The following is an 18,003-nucleotide window of genomic DNA, read 5'->3' on the forward strand; positions in this document are numbered from 1 at the left end:
CTACTAAAGAGACTGATATGGACTACGGCTACACCCCAGAACAAAGCAGCACTATATTGTACTACTTAAAAAATAATAAACTCTTGATTAAAGAATCTTTTACTAACACCTAACTTTACCACTTCCTTGCTCTAACGTAGGCAAAGAGAATGACTGGGGTGGGATAGAAGGGAGGTGATATTTAACAGCTTTGCTGTGGTGCTCTTTGCCGTCTCCTGATATTCCCAAAAGTAATTAATGATGATCCGTGGACTCATTGTGTCATTGGAAAGAAAATTATATATATATATATATATATATATATATATATATATATATATATATATATATATATATATACACACACACACACACACACACACACATATACACATATATATTACTACAAAATCGAGAGAAGCGCGGATTCAAATGTAGCATTAAAAGTTTCAATAATACATATCACACATAAAGTTAAAAACTCACAAGATGCTTATAGCATGTATACATATCATAGCCGTCTGCTATAGATGTCCCAATATTCAATGTCCCTCAGAGTCCGTATAAATGAAAGGATCCAAAGTTTCCCTTGGTGTACGGAAGCTCGTTACTTACAAGCCGGCAACACCCGCGGGGAGATGACGTCTTACGTACGTTGGAAAATCAACTGGTCCGTAGATGATTAGAAGAGTTACGGATCCTCCAGGGGACCAAAAAGCAGTATACTTCAACGCGTTTCCTCACGATCGACGAGACTTTGTCAAGAATACTGCAACAGCTCCTATAATGCCCTTATATACTGGGGTTTTGACACTCCCACATGATAAAAAGTATAAATATTCAATTGTGCGTATATAAAAGGTCTCCCTTTGTCTAAGCTTCAGTAGCCTGTTAGTATCCCATCTATCTTGTGCAACCCATTCTATAATTTTGATACTAAGATCTTTGGGATTTTTATTGTGGCAAATTTTAAAGTGATAGGACACACTGTGATTGTCAAAACCTGTTTCTATATTGTTTATATGTTCTCTAAGACGATACTTGATTTTTCTTTTGGTCCTTCCAACGTAAATCATGCCACATTTGCAGCTAAGTTGATATACTACATAGTTGGTGTGGCATGTGCACCTAAATTTGCACTTATATAAATCAAAATTGGTAAAGGTAGCGTGATTAGTATCTATGAGGGGACACATCACGCATTCTGAGACTTTACAGGGATATAGGCCTACGTGTCCCCCACACCAATTAGTAAGAGTTCCATTATTTGTCTTATAAAGAAACAGAGAAGGCGCCACATAGCATAATTCCGTATGGTATACCAAATTATAAATTGCAGCTCAAATGCACTCACGTGTTGGAAAGCACCAAGATGTGGTGCTGACTGGGCAGACCGGAACCTCAGAGTTGTCCGGTAAACTCTCCTCTCAGGCTAAAGCTCCCAGCAGCCAAGATAGTAGTCACCAGCAAAGTTAAGGTGTGTGGATGTCAGGAAGGCACTATAACTCCTCCGGCAGTTGGAGGGTTACTCCAAACAGGGATATTCAAATAAAAAGCGAAGTAGCAAGTATGTATCAATAAAAGTGTTTATTTTAACACATTAAAAACACAGCTACGCGTTTCTCAGTATCATGTACTGTTTCCTCAGCCTGAGGAAACAGTACATGATACTGAGAAACGCGTAGCTGTGTTTTTAATGTGTTAAAATAAACACTTTTATTGATACATACTTGCTACTTCGCTTTTTATTTGGATATCCCTGTTTGGAGTAACCCTCCAACTGCCGGAGGAGTTATAGTGCCTTCCTGACATCCACACACCTTAACTTTGCTGGTGACTACTATCTTGGCTGCTGGGAGCTTTAGCCTGAGAGGAGAGTTTACCGGACAACTCTGAGGTTCCGGTCTGCCCAGTCAGCACCACATCTTGGTGCTTTCCAACACGTGAGTGCATTTGAGCTGCAATTTATAATTTGGTATACCATACGGAATTATGCTATGTGGCGCCTTCTCTGTTTCTTTATAGATTAATTCGTTGTGGACGGCCTTATACATCGAGGAGAGCTGCCTTATACACCCCCATAATCATTGGGGACTCTGATAGAATTTTTTGGACTCTGATCTGTTTATTGTGATATCATCTATACAGGTTCTTTTTTCTGTAACCATTTACATATATGCTTGTATACTTATACAAATGTGATACTACTTTCTGTTAATAACTAATTAATATACTAAGAACTGTGGTTATCATTATTATCTTTGTGTATCTAGTTATTTGGCATATATAGATAGCGCCCCTATTTTATATATTATTGTACTATATATACCCTATAAATTGGGTGTGTATATATATATATATATATATATATATATATATATATATATATATATATATATATAATTTACTATTATTTGTCTTATGTTTCAATTTCGTGGGTGCTATATAATTTTCTAAATCCTTATTTTTCTTGAATATAACTTCAGGTTTGTCCCCTAGCACGCTACCTAATATAGGATCAAGTTTTAAAACCTTCCAATGTTTATTAAGTATATTTTTGATTTGGTAATGTTGGCTATTATATTTAGTGATGAATTTGACATTCCCTTGATCTGGGTTCTTAAACTTTTTATTTTTATTTGTATTCTTATTCTCTACTTTATTACCAATAAGCTGCGATCTATCCATATTTATAACTTTAGTTCTAGCCTCATCTAATAATTTGATGTCATATCCTTTCTCTAAAAATGTTTTGGTTAGATAATCTGCTTCCTTATTAAAATCTTCTATATAGGTACAGTTCCGTCTGATCCTCTGATACTGTCCTAGAGGCACATTATTTATTCACTCTTTGTAGTGACCACTCTTGGCATTCAACAAACCATTTCTATCAGTGGGCTTGTGGAAGTTTTTTACACATACCTTATTAGTGTAGGTATCACTATATAGGACTAAATCTAAAAATGAAATAGATACAGGGGAGCTTTCGTATGTAAATTTTAGATTAAAATTGTTACAATTGATATGGGATATAAAATCATCAATTTGATCTTTAGGACCCTGCCAGATAATTAAAATGTCATCTATAAATCTAAAATATTTTATTATGTTGTTAAAATAAGGGTTATTTTTCCAAATAAAATTATTTTCAAAAGAGGACATGTATAAATTAGCGTAAGACGGAGCGAAGGTAGTGCCAATCGCAGTACCCTGTACTTGGTGGTAAAAAATTCCCTCAAATAAAAAATAATTATGAGTAAGGACAAACAGTATAGCATCTTCAATAAATTTTTTCTGCGATTCTGGTATGTGTACATTCTTTAGAAAATCCCTAGTAGCTGCTATACCTTTAGAATGGGGAATACTAGTATATAAAGCAGCTGCATCGCAGGTTATCCAAAAATAATCTTTGTGCCAATCAATACCCTCCATTTTGTTTATAACATCGATTGTGTCTCTGAGATAGGCTCTAGTGGAAACCACAATGGGTTTTAAAAAGGAGTCCACATATTTTGACAAATTGTCACATAAAGAGCCTATCCCAGAGACAATCGGTCTTCCTGGTGGATTTACAGGGTCCTTGTGGACCTTGGGAAGATGATAAAAACAAGCAATCTTAGGGGACACTTCATATAAAAATTTAAATTCATCCATATTTAACATTCCTATATATTTAGCTTCATTTAAAAGTGTGAACAATTCTTTCTTAAATTTAATAGTGGGGTTGAAAGTTAAAGGTATATAAGTATTGGTATCCCCTAGCAGACAATGTGCTTCTGCTACATAATCCCTCCTGTTTTGTACCACTATACCACCACCTTTGTCGGCGGTGCTAAAAATGATATCATTATCTGTGCTAAGTAATTGGAGAGCTAACCTTTCCTCCCTAGAAAGATTATCCTTATCAGCTTGTAATTTATAAGGAGTTTTTTTGGAGAGTGTCTCGATATCCTGACATACTAACCTATTGAATATTTTGATATATTCAGTTTGGGTATGGATGGGGTAAAAGATGGATTTACGCTTCAGGCTACAATGTTTAACTGTGAAGTCATCACTATCTTCGTATATAGAAAGACCAGATAAATTTAAATCCACTTCAAGGTTATCTATTTCATCAAACTCCCCTAAATTCTCTAAGATATTAATATCTTCATTCGTAATGGTATCTTGGGTTTCCAGATTGTCCTGCCTAGCTAGTTTTGAAAAATATCTTTTAAGGGTCATTTTCCAGATAAATTTTTGAACATCAATATAGAGATTAAAAAAATGTGGTGTACTATTAGGTGCATAATTTAAACCCTTGGTGAGTAATTGGAGTTCACACTTGGAAAAAGTCTTATCTGATAAATTAAAAATCATTTTAGTGTTCTCCTCTAGTTCCATCACTCTTTGTTACTTTTTCCTTGATTTATATCCTCCCCTATTTCCTCTTGGTCAATTTCGTCTATGGTTCTTTTTGGATTCCTCTGACTGGGGGGTTTGGTTAGAGCACTCTCCCTCTCTGTATTCTGCCACTCTATGTGGTGATACTGGGGTATCTGTGGTCTGTCCTGTTGGTGCCCTCGATTCTGTCCTGTCCCCTGTTGTCTCCAGGGGGGGTATCCCTAAAAAATGTTGTTGGTGACCTTGACTCTTATTATTGGGTTTATTCAATGTCCTCGGTGTATGGGCATTATTATAATTATTTTTATTTTTAGGTTTAGCTCCTTCTTGCTGCCACCTAGGTGATTGTGGAAGTTTATTGAATTCAGAAAATCTATTTTGTGTGGGAACCTCATACCAGATATTTTCTTCCCTATTCTTGTTTCTAGTTTGTACCCCCTGATTATGATGTTCCTCTCTGTTTACAATATTTCCATTGCCCTTATGTTTGTTTTTCATGTGGCCGCGCTCTTGATCCCAATTCCCCCTTGGTATATGTATATCTTGGGTATTGGTTTTGGTATGTTTGTCCAAGGGTTTATTATTATGATACATATTCCTATGTGTTCCTATAGATTGAACCCTTGTTTGACTCAAATTGGAATTGGAATAAAAAGAGGTCTCATTATCCACCTCATAATTACCTCTACTTCTATATGATGCATTCTTTCTATAGGAGTATACTTGATCAGTTTTGAAGTCTTCCAAATCTCTCTGTAATTTTTTAGTCTTATTACATTTTAATTCACTGGGGAAGGAATCTACCCTCAATTGAATATTTTTATTTAAATCCTTCCACTTTTGGATGTGTTCAAAAGGTCGTATCTTATTTACCAATTCATCAATTTCAGTTTTTAGGGAATTCAATTTATACTCTCTATATTTTATTAATAATTTAATAAGTGCCTTAGAACATGTGTGTAGTATCTGTTCCCATTCTAATTGGTACTCCGCCTCGTCCAAATTGAACGCTGGAAATTTAAAAATTCTAAGACCTCTGGGTATGATGTCATGGAGGATATAATTATCCAAGAGTACCAAATCTTGCCACTCTTTGGCATCCTTAAGAAGCAATTTTTCTAAATCCCTAAATAATGTAATAGGATCAGAATGTGTCATTGCTAGTGTCCCCTTCTAGTAAATTAGATGACCATTGTCTACATGTGCGCAATGTATTGTTCCCAAATCTCGTTGGAACTGTGTATGTAGGTGTACCTTGAGAGGTGGAACCAGTTTCACTAGCCATATCTACTACAATGTTTTCCATAATAATAATTAAATTACAAGGTAATAAATAAAAGCTGCCCCGTTAGGAGAAATACAATAAATACATTACCAACATTACCAAATCAAAAATATACTTAATAAACATTGGAAGGTTTTAAAACTTGATCCTATATTAGGTAGCGTGCTAGGGGACAAACCTGAAGTTATATTCAAGAAAAATAAGGATTTAGAAAATTATATAGCACCCACGAAATTGAAACATAAGACAAATAATGGAACTCTTACTAATTGGTGTGGGGGACACGTAGGCCTATATCCCTGTAAAGTCTCAGAATGCGTGATGTGTCCCCTCATAGATACTAATCACACTACCTTTGACGGTAGTCGTTTATATAAGTGCAAATTTAGGTGCACATGCCACTCCAACTATGTAGTATATCAACTTAGCTGCAAATGTGGCATGATTTACGTTGGAAGGACCAAAAGAAAAATCAAGTATCGTCTTAGAGAACATATAAACAATATAGAAACAGGTTTTGACAATCACAGTGTGTCCTATCACTTTAAAATTTGCCACAATAAAAATCCCAAAGATCTTAGTATCAAAATTATAGAATGGGTTGCACAAGATAGATGGGATACTAACAGGCTACTGAAGCTTAGACAAAGGGAGACCTTTTGGATAAAAACCTTAGACTGCCTCGAGCCAAAAGGGTTAAATATAGAGTTAGACATTCAGGCGTTTTTATGAATTTTTACTTACCATCAAATGTAAGATAGATTTTTAACTGCATAATAAGATATTTTTAACTGTATTATAATATGTTTGTTAGTGTTTTCTGGAGTTTATATAAGGTTTGTATTATGAAGGAAACTTGCAGGATTCAATAAGTACGATGTATATTATGAATTGAATTACAACTGATACAGAATAATCAGGGAAAGTATAATATGTGTAATATGTATTTGTTTTAATATTGCAGTTAATATAGTATGATTACATTGGCGTACGTTACATATAATATATGAATTTTGAAGGGATTTATATAATATACAATTGTTTTTAATTTTATATTTAATAAGATAATAGTGTTTTTATTTATAAATATTATACACTTATTATCCCCTTAGAGCCCTTTATATACGCACAATTGAATATTTATACTTTTTATCATGTGGGAGTGTCAAAACCTCAGTATATAAGGGCATTATAGGAGCTGTTGCAGTATTCTTGACAAAGTCCCGTCGATCGGGACGAAACGCGTTGAAGTATACTGCTTTTTGGTCCCCTAATCATCTACGGACCAGCTGATTTTCCAACGTACGTAAGACGTCATCTCCCCGCGACTGCAGAGCGGGTGTTGCCGGCTTGTAAGTAACGAGCTTCCGTACACCAAGGGAAACTTTGGATCCTTTCATTTACGGGATACGAACTCTGAGGGACATTGAATATTGGGACATCTATAGCAGACGGCTATGATATGTACACATGCTATAAGCATCTTGTGAGTTTTTAACTTTATGTGTGATATGTATTAAAACTTTTTTTTTTTTTTTTTTAATTCTTTTTATTGAGGAGAATATAAGAAAACATTATTACAGCATAATTGTCATATACATCAAGTATTCAAGTCATGCTTGGTGATTTATAACTGACACAATGAGAGTCCTCATTTTTTCATCCCTTCTAATTTAAGAGGTCACTCTTGGACCTGTGATGATATATATGTCCATAAATAGGGATTATCAATAACCATAATAAACAAAACAGTAACATAGAAAGGTATGGTTAAGAACAAAAACAAATTGAGATGTGATAAGCCATAGCTGAGTGAACATAACAGTGACATAAAAGAAAAAATGGTTAAGAACAGAAACAACTTGAGGTGAGATGAGCCATAGCTGCGGACAGCATTATTATCTAGAACAGTGCTTGTACAGTCCCAGCAGTCTATTAAACTTGTGTGATTTCTAAGTGGGAACTTATATAGTTTACCAGGGGTATAAGTAGTTTGATGTGTGCGCTTTAATGAGGGGGCTTAACTATACTGTATTGGGGACTAGAAATTCAATCCCCTACTATCACCAGTATGTATATATATATGGGAATATAGCCCCTTGACTGCGACCCATGCGTCAAGTACAGCCATAATGTGGACCTATATATATGAGGATACAAACACGATTATTGAAGGAGGGTTGCTACCAAATATGGTGATTCAGGGACAATGTTTACAAACACTAACGTTATTCATGAGTTTACCAGGGTTTGAGGGAGGCAGCCATAGTGGGGAAGCTTTTGAAGCACAATATGCAAGGTAAACTTAACATGGTGGAACATTATTAACTAAATGAGACATGTATTAAACCAGACTTGTATCTGCGGGGTGTTATGTTTTTAGGAGTGCATTTAACTAGTGATGTTTAGTCCAAAGTTCTCTTCAGCCTGTATCGAATCGAAAGTTCTGTGGAGTTGCGGCTGATATGCCGTCTATAATGTTATTTGATGCAGCGGTCCCATGCTCGCATGGTGCTAATGGCAGCTGCGCTTCGCGATAGTGCATTCCCAAAACAGCGGCGTTTGCCTCCGATTCAGAGCCTCTCCCTTCACCTGGCTTGCTGCGTGGAAAGAGTCTTAAAGAGGCAGCTGGTGCACCGTTAATGCTTTTTGACATTGAAATCAACCCTGATGGTGCTGGTGCGGATGATGATCGGGCGTTACTGTGGTGCCGTTCAGTTGTACTCATCCCCTGATCCTTCCTCTCGTTAAGCGGAGTCCCAGCTGGTTCACCGGGAGCAAGATGGAGCTGTGCAGACATAAATGGCAGCCATATGGTATGTGATTGGCTTCCAGCCGTGCCGGTGTCCTTCAGCGCAGCCTGCAAGCCGGCCAAGGCCTTCTCTCTGCTATAGGGATGGTGGTCGGGCTCACGAGGGGCGCTGGTAATGGCTTGGTCTCCCCGTCGCTTTGATAGGGCAGTTAGGGGAAAAGGTCTCACCTCTGTTATTGCTCCCCTCTGGACGCCATCTTTAGTTTTGGGCGCTGCAAAGCACTGGTCTGATGTATCGGTATGTGAATGCCTGTGGCCAGTATTCTCTGTGGGAACTTGGTAAAAAGAGTTTTGATACATCTTGTTAAGCAAACTGTCCAGCCTAGAGAAACGCAGATTAAGTTCCTGTTCCAGTTCCATCTCCCAGGCGGTCTCCATGTTAGAATAGTCTGTCACCCGGTAGTTAGCAGAGTACAAATCACTCATGTTGTGAGCTTTGTAGCGATATGTTATGTTATGCAATATTGCTTAGAAGATCAGTAAGGCAGTCTCCCGCTGCCAGCACTGGTAACCCGGAGGAGCCGGGGGGGGGGTTGCAACCTATAGATAGGCCGCCACCTTAGGTATTAAGCTTCCGAACTGTGTCTCCGTTTTCATAGATACAGCAAACAAAGTTGAGTTATGTTCACCTTATGTTAGGCAATAATGGTTTGTTTCCAGATTTGCTGTTAATGACTCTAAATTGGCGGATTAAAGAGAGATCTTACAGAGCTGACAGTAAATGCGACTTGTTAGGTACGCCATTCGGACACGCCCCCATTATTAAAACTTTTAATGCTACACTTGAGTCCGCGCTTCTCTCGCTTTTGTATTTTGTAGTAATTTCTGTTGGGAACTTTGGAGTTAACCCTTTTGGAGAAGCAGCAGGACTATCCTGTATTTAAGGACCGATCTTTGTTTAACAATCACCTCAGTATCCTATTGATATATGGACTGATTTTCGTAAGTACATCATTTCAGATTGGATCTCAAATATACCTGCATATGGACTTTTTATATTTTATGATCTATTGTTTATAATTGCACTATTTCTTAGTGTATATTAAGGGGCAAATTATATGGTACAGTCAGTGATGTGCAGTCAATAGAGGCAGGTGAGGCAGTGCTTCACCTCTCATATGGGCAAAAATATATATATTTTTTATTGGCTTTAAAAAATAAAAAAAATAAAAATTGCAATTTTTTTTTCCCCAGCATTTTTTTTTTCACAGCTAGATGTTGTGCAATGGAGAGGCACAAGCAGGTCTGCCCACCATTACACAACATGCTGCGCCACCTACTGGATGAAAGTGGTTAAGATCATTGCATGGCCCATAAGTGCTTTATTTGAGGCAGTCCTATTTGGGCTGACCCAATCCAGTGAGAGGCATTAGTAAGCTGAACTTAGGGTTGGGGCTGGATGTTAAATCATATAAAACAAAACAAAAACGGAAAAAAACAACTTTCATTTATTTTGTTGCTGTCCTGTGAAGCTGCCAGCTTTTGCTAAAGTGAAAAAGAGAGTTCTGTATTTCCCCTCTAAGTGCAGTGGAATGTTCCACTGTCACTTCCTTAATACAGACAGAGGCAGATCAGGAAGAGAGATGCAGTCAATGAGCAGTGTTTTAGCCACATCTTAGTAAGTTCTGCAACCTTAGATTTCACTGAAAGGGATTCTGTTAGTGAAAATTATAATTTAATGAATGTGGTTTAGTGTTTTTTTTTCTGTTTTACAACAGTTAAAGGATCGTTTTTGTATTTTGTTTCCTCAACCTTTACACCCAATAACTTAGCAGCTTGCCTCTGTACTAATGTATAGTTTTACTTTCTGAACTCTCTGTAGCTCTGCTGTTTTATTACTTAAAAATGCAATGGTCCCTCTCCCCCCCCCCACCCTTGTGTGTGTGTGTGTGTGTGTGTCTCTATCTATCCATCTCTCTTCTTATGTGTTGTTCTCCCCCATGGTCTCTTTCTCTCTCTGTCTCTCTTTCTCCCCCTCTGACTCTCTCATCCCTTATGTGTCTCTCTAACCCTCTGTGTTTGATTGTCTCTCTCTCTCTCTCTCTTTCTCTCTCTCTATCTGTGTGTGATTGTGTCTCTCACTCTCTCACACACCCTCTGTGTGTGATTGTGTCTCTCCCTCTCTTTCTCTCTCACACACCCTCTGTGTGTGATTGTGTCTCTCTCTCTTTCTCTCACACCCTCTGTGTGTCTCTCCCCCAATCTCTCTCTCACTCTCCCCCCGAGTGCTTTTCTGTGTTTGTCTACCTTTTATTTATTTAATTAATGAATTGGTAGTGCCATCTGATAGTGTGGCTTTATTTAAAGGGCTGGGGTCAAGCACCCCACCATCTTTAAATTTCACCAGCCGCCACTGGATCAAGACATTTTTATATTTACTGAATAATGAAAGAATCTATAAGCATAATTTGCAGCATTAAAGTAAAAAGTATGTTTTAAACATATTTTAACCCTTTGGGTGCTAATGACGGCTCTGAGCCGTCACAGAGTTTCTCACTCTGGTGCCAATGATGGCTCAGAGCCGTCATGAGCACTCTCCCACCTTGAGGGAGATCTGGGGGCTCCTTACTGATCCTACCCCAGCGATCGTGCCTGTAGAGTGACAGGCATCGACGGGGCTTCACGTGATGCGCGATGATGTCACGCGCAATTACGTGATGACGTCACCACGCAACTTTATTTATACTTAACAATGTTAAGTATAGGAGCAGGGGGCATGCTACTTAGAAGCCTGTATCTCAGGAATCTAAGCAGCTACAGACCCCAAGACCCATTGTTGGAAAGGTAATCGTCTAACCTTTCCAACAGTGTAAGTCTTGGGGGTCTGTAAAAAGAAATAAAAAAGTTTAATTTTTTTTTTCAAAAATAAAAATAAATAAAATATTAGCACCCAGGTGGGAAATGGCTTAGCAGCCAAAGGGTTAATGGGCATGGATTTCTATATCTCATAATCAGAGCTAGCATTGTGTTATCTGGCAAGTGTTTCTGTTACAATCCTTTAGACTAAAATCAAATGTTTACTAAGTTGACCAGTTTTCCAAGAAACCATTTAAAGGGACATGAAACCCATATGTTTTCTTTCATGATTTAGAAAGAGCAGCAATTTTAAATAACTTTCCAATTTACATCTAATATCTAATTTTCTTCATTCTTTTCATATCCTTTGTTGAAAATCATATCTAAATATGCTCAGTAGCTGCTGATTGGTGGCTGCACATAGATACCTCATGTGATTGGCTCACCCATGTGCATTGCTATTTCTTCAACAAAGGATATCTAAAGAATGAAGGCATATCCTATCCACTGCCTCACCAGCCTCTGACGTCACTGGGTACAGTGTACATTCTATTTTATAGTAATTTATAATAGCGCCTTGTTGTGTGTATTTTTACACACTTTCTTTTGTACACATACATATATATATATATATATATATATATATATATATATATATATATATATATATATATATATATATATATATATATATATATATATATATATATACACACACACACTGTTCCAGGAAGGCTAGCCTCTCCAGCAGCAGCATTGCACTCACTGCCCAGGGAGCAGGGATAATAAACATTTGTATTTCTAAAACCATCAGTTTAAGGCCTCATTGCCTTAACTCTCTGTCTATACACAATGGCCAATACTCTGGTAATAACCTTTGCTTTTCAATTGCCCTCTCTGTCTCGCTCTTCCACCCCCACTGGGAACTCAATTGCTGCTTACTGCTTCTTGTATCTACAGTGAATACTAAAGTATTCACATTTTTAGTATAGGTGGTGGCTTTTGCAGGCAAAAACAACTATTTTAAAAGACAAGGGTAAAGTTGATATTTAGAAACAATTTGATACCCTTTAACAGGTAAAATTGATCACTGGGAATACATTAAATGCAGAGATTTTTATTTATTTATTTATTTATTTATTTTTTAAGTAAAATGTCCCTCTAAAAGGGACACTGAACCCAAAAACTTTTCTTTCGAAATTCAGATAGAGCATGCAATTTTAAGCAACTTTCTAATTTACTCCTATCTCAATTTGTCTTCGTTCTCTTGCTATCTTTATTTGAAGAAGGCATCTAAGCTTTTTTTTTTTTGGTTCAGTACACCGGACAGCACTTTTTTATTGGTGGATGAATTTATCCACCAATCAGCAAGAACAACCCAGGTTGTTCACCAAAAATGGGCCGGCATTTAAACTTACATTCTTGTATTTCAAATAAAGATACCAAGAGAATTAAGAACATTTGATAACAGGAGTACATTAGAAAGTTGGGTTCAGTGTCCCTTTAACTGACACCCCACTGCTGAAACGTATTGTTTAGTGCACTTTTGTATCAAAGTTGTTTATAAGTGTTTAGCGTGAGGTACAGCCATCCAAAAGCAGTACAGCCTGCCCTATTAGATATACTGTGCACACAAAAAAAGATGCTCCGATTTAACCCCACAAAACAACTGCACTCTGCCCCGGTACATTTAATCTACACTCTTGCACACAAGGAAGAGTTAAACACTTTTGCTCTCAGAGTTAACCATTTGGAGAAAGTAACAAATGAATAGTAAGAAACAAAAGGTGCAATGGCGACTTGGTGAATATGGCATTACCATGATGCATTGTGTGCATCCATCAGTGTGTCATAGTAATTAAAGGGATATTAAACAAGTATGTTAAAGGGCTACTATTACCCAAATGTGTTCTCTTCCATCATTCGGATAGAGCATGCAATTTTAAACAACTTTCTATTTTATTTCTATTTTTAAAATTTTGTTCATTCTCTTGGTATCTCTTTTGATGAAAAGCAGGGATGTAAGCTTAGGAGCCGGTCCATTTCTGGAGCACTATATGGCAGCAGTTTTGCAAGAATGTTATCCATTTTCAAGAGCACTAGATGACAGCACTATTTGCTGCCATGCGGTGCTCAAGATGCCTACCTAGGTATCTCTTCAACACAGAATACCATGGGAACAATGCAAATTTGATAATAGAAGTAAATTGGAAACTTTTTTTTTTTTTAAATGGTTTGCTCTGTCTGAATCACAAAAAATGTTTAAGTTTCATATCCCTTTAAGTTGTCTTCAGCCTCTACAGAGCATGGACAAAACAACTCCCTGTGTATCTAGTATTTACTAAGTAGTAAACCAGCTCAAGTCAGTGCGGTTGCAATATTATATATAGAGAGAGAGACTTACATAGATATAGGATAATGAGGTCTCCTCTCACTGCAAGCTCAGCCCATTTGATTGAAATGTGGTTTCATTTAGAAGAAAAAGCTATTTCATATATAAAAATAAACAGGATAATTTCCCATAGGTTAAACTCTGGAGCCTGCATAATAAGCCATCGGAAAGACATTAAAGGGACATTAAACACTAAATACTTGATAGATAGAATGAAGCATTCAAAGAAAAGATTAGTCTGAGAATAACATGTCGATGCATTGTTGAAAGTTTCATTAGCTGTTTAAATATTGACAAAGTGTAAAGTTTTAGTGTCTATAAAACATTGGGAGCTGCCATGTTGTAACTTAGGTTACCTTCTCTACTGTGGCCAATTAGGGACAGTTATAAATAGGTCACTAGAGTGTGCAGCCAATGGCTGCGTGAAATATATAACCGTGCTCTGCACTTCCATTTCTTACAGGAACTGAAAAGCTGATAATTTCAGAATGGTATTACATGAAAAGGGGACAAAATAAATAATAAAAGTATGTTGCCAAGTTTTTTTTTTGTTTTTTTTTATATATATGATTTAAAATTTTAGATTACCATCTCAAAGTGTTTAATGTTCCTTTAAGGGAAAACTAATTTTACAGTACACTGTCCCTTTAAATGATGATGGAAATGTAGGACATTTCAGAGGGAAGAGGACATGGATAAGGAAGACAGACAGTCACTGTGGAGGGGGCTGGAATTAAGAGAAGAGGCTATAAGGTGGAATGTTGACAAAAGTGCAGATATCTATTAAAATGGTTGTTGAGGCCTTGGTCTAGGAAGAATGTGAGTGAAAGCTAAATTGATTGATGAAAACCAATAAACTAATCTTACAGCTGAACAAGTAAGGACTAACAGTTATCAGATAATGATGTGCATTCCCATTTTGTTCAAACCGAAGATGCGCAAACCATCATCACAATACTGGTAGAATGTTACAACATACTGGTACCTGCAGTGCATTATAGACGAGTGATGTTCTCCATACTCATCTTGGCTTAATACTATAAATGGCTGTTCAGGTTTCTCGCCGCTCCCTGCAGTTGTTCCTCCTGAACCTCTGGTCAGTGCATCCAAATGGTTACTCTGTGTCTCAGAACGTGACTCAGGGTCTAAGTCCACATTCTCTGCATTCTTCTTTTCCATACTCTGTCATGAAAACAGTTACATCTGTCTTAAACATATGTTTACAATAAGATAACCATAACATCTTTACCAATATCAATCATACAGAAATATACTTCAGAAACAGACTTAGGCAAATGTTTTACGAAACAATGCATGGAACATTCATTAGACTTCAGATATAAAATTCAGGAAGTCTAGTACATCTAAGACATAAAAACTGCATACTTATTCAGGTCAAGTTATGTGGCACTCTAATATTAATCTGGAGTTCCAAGAAACAGTATCTGGACCAAAGTGTTGGTGGAGTGGGTGGGGTTGGATGGGAGGGGACCAACGCTCTTCTCCATGATTACAGATTCCTTACACTAAGATTTTCTTTTTTTTATAAATTTTAACAAGGACTTGTATATAATTATCGATAAACAAATATTTATTTGTATAAATATATCAACTGTTTTGGGGCATTCTATCTGCTCACCTGTGACGATGACTTTGTCAGAAGCTCTTTCCTCTCCTGTAGGCGTCGTTGCCGTTGCTGGACCACACTGGAGGACTCACTTGCACCTGGGACGAGGAGGACGTTTTGAGCACTTTTTGTTTCTTTAGCCACGTTTACAACTTCTTTTGTTTTCTGGACCTGAAAGTGAAAGAAAGAGTAAATATGCATAATCCTTTATCATGCAGTGAATATTGTTAACAAAAAGGTAACAAGAAGCTGTAAATTTTCCATGATTTTCTTTTAAAAGCTTCCTGCATCATCCTGCAAAACTGCAAGAGAGAGGACAATTTGACAGTATAACCAACATGAACAGCAGCCACCTTTTTCCACGAGATTTTGGAGTGTTTGCTTATAGCAAATTGTGCCCATTCAACCAAAAAAGCATTTGTGAGGTCAGGCATCATTTTATTCAGTTGTGCATAGGGTTGAGGGGCATCATTGTATTCTGGTGTGTACAGAATTGAGGGGCATCATTTTATTCTGGGGTGCATAGAATTGAGGGGCATCATTTTATTCTGGGGTGCATAGAGTTGAGGGGCATCATTTTATTCTGGGGTGCATAGAGTTGAGGGGCATCATTTTATTCTCGAACCCTGGCCTCACAATATCTTGAGCCTGCCCTGCCTCAAATATGACAAAGCCTTATGATCTAAAACTCTCCACTCTCGCGAGATTATCTAAAATGTCTAATTAATACTGTAGGGTCCGCCAAAGATATTATAGAAATGAAAATATTAGCTTGAGAGTGGTTTATCTCAGTTTGCAGGGGTTTGGATGTGAAGGAGACACACCTACATTAACATTTAGCGCTAATAAAAAAAAAAAAAAAAACACTGACCTGTCAAACAGGTTAGGAAGCATTTGACACAACAGCCAAGAATCGAAAGGACAATGTGAAAAACTATATTTCCCTGGACTCTCACTCAATTACCAAATTATTACCAATGCATATTTTGTTTTATTTTTGTTACGTGTACATTTAAATAATAAAGTCTAGCATTCTGTCTGCAGGCTAAATTTAAAGTACAGATTAATATTAGTATACCTATTTAAGATCTAAATGACTGCAAATCTTCACTCCAGCTTAAAGACATTACAACTAATGCATTGAGTACTTTCAGAGTACTCCTCCGTTTATTAATTCATAGACATCAGCTGTCAAAGTAGAACACCTAACTTAAATACTGAGGTCATTTTATTGAAGTGTCTTGTACTTCTCTCTGAAAATGGCTGCAAGGAAAACCGTCAAATCCGACAAAAAAACAAAACAACAAAGCTCTATGGTGCTATGCAGGGCTTAGTTAACCCCTAAACGACCAGCAATGTACCCTGTATGTTGCTGGTTTTTCAATAAGCGTTGATTTTTTGAAAGCAAGACCAGGCTATTCTAGGTCGCCTACAGGAGTTAGGGAGGTCATAATAGCCAGGTCCTGCTCCTGGTGCCGAGACCCACACTATTATGGCATGAAAAACCCATAACGACCTGCTACATACAGGGTACGTAGTGGTCGTTAAGGTGTTAATAATCAGACCATTACGAGGAAAGCTTCAGAGAATTTATGTATAAAATGTTGGAATGAAAATTCCTTAAATTATTCAGTCAGAAGAACTAGTACTCCTGACAAAACAACGGCAGACACAGACAGACCTGTCACTCTTAAAGCAATGGAAGATCTCATAATCCCAGTAAAGTCATATATCTCTTAAAAGAGAAATAAACAAACTGTGCTTCAGGGTTGAAGCTCTAGAAGCAGACAGTGAAGAATTAGTAAGAACAATATGAACGCTCAGTTCTCCGTACACATCCTAAAATGATAACTTTACTACCTTGAACATGGTGAAAGATTATTTTGCTCAACTCCAATTTAAAAAGTCCGTTCTATAGACTACTTCTACATTATCTCTGGCCAACACAATCAGAGGTCACATAAGATTTTAACATTTATAATAGTCAGAATGTACTTTTCTAGTTTATCTTTCTAAATTTTTTTGTACTGCTCCTCAACATCTTGTACTTTATTCCAGAAGACTATGGTATGTAAATTGCTAATAGTTTCTTCTTAGTTGTCACAATATAGGCTCCTCAAACCATGGTGGCAAGTACATACTCTATAACTGTTTAGCCTTAAATTTCTTTTGTGATCGAGACAGAGCATATCATTTTAAAAAAACCTTTCCATTTTACTTATATTATCTAATAGTTCTGCCATCTAGTGCTCTTCCAAATAGATATTCTTGCAAAACGGTTGCCATATTATTCTCCTAAGCATACGTACCTGCTTTTCAACAAAAGATACTAAGAGGACGAAGAAAATTGATAATAAAATTAAATTTGTAAGTTGTTTAAAATCGCATGCTCTATCTGAATTGTGAAAGAAACATTATGGGTTTCATATCCCTTTAAACTTTGACGTTGGTGTATCTTTTGATAGCATTACTTATATGTTTTTGTTACTCATTTGTAAAGCTTGGTATTGTGTTAAAGGGACATGAAACCCAAAAATGTTCTTTCACGGTTCAGATAGAGAATACAATTTTAAACAACTTTCCAATTTACTTCTATTATCTAATCTGTTTCATTCTCTTGGTATCATTTGTTGAAGGAGCAGCAATGCACTAATGGTTTCGAACTGAACACATGGGTGACCCAATCACAATCAATATATATATGCAGCTACCAATCAACAGCTAGA

General features: G+C 36.9%; 1 protein-coding gene across 3 annotated transcripts in view; it reads right to left on the minus strand.

Annotated features, from left to right (window-relative positions):
* Positions 1–18,003, minus strand: part of WDR91 (WD repeat domain 91) — a 109,476-nt gene that overhangs the window by 40,401 nt on the left and 51,072 nt on the right. For all 3 annotated transcript variants that reach the window (XM_053718978.1, XM_053718976.1, XM_053718977.1), the window contains 2 exons: positions 15,290–15,448; positions 14,636–14,832 (listed from right to left, as the gene is read on the minus strand). In XM_053718978.1, coding sequence (XP_053574953.1) covers positions 14,636–14,832; positions 15,290–15,448 — 356 coding nt within the window. The remainder of the gene's footprint in view (positions 1–14,635; positions 14,833–15,289; positions 15,449–18,003) is intronic.

Source organism: Bombina bombina, chromosome 6 (genome assembly GCF_027579735.1).
Source record: "Bombina bombina isolate aBomBom1 chromosome 6, aBomBom1.pri, whole genome shotgun sequence".
Classification (NCBI taxonomy): Eukaryota; Metazoa; Chordata; class Amphibia; order Anura; family Bombinatoridae; genus Bombina; species Bombina bombina.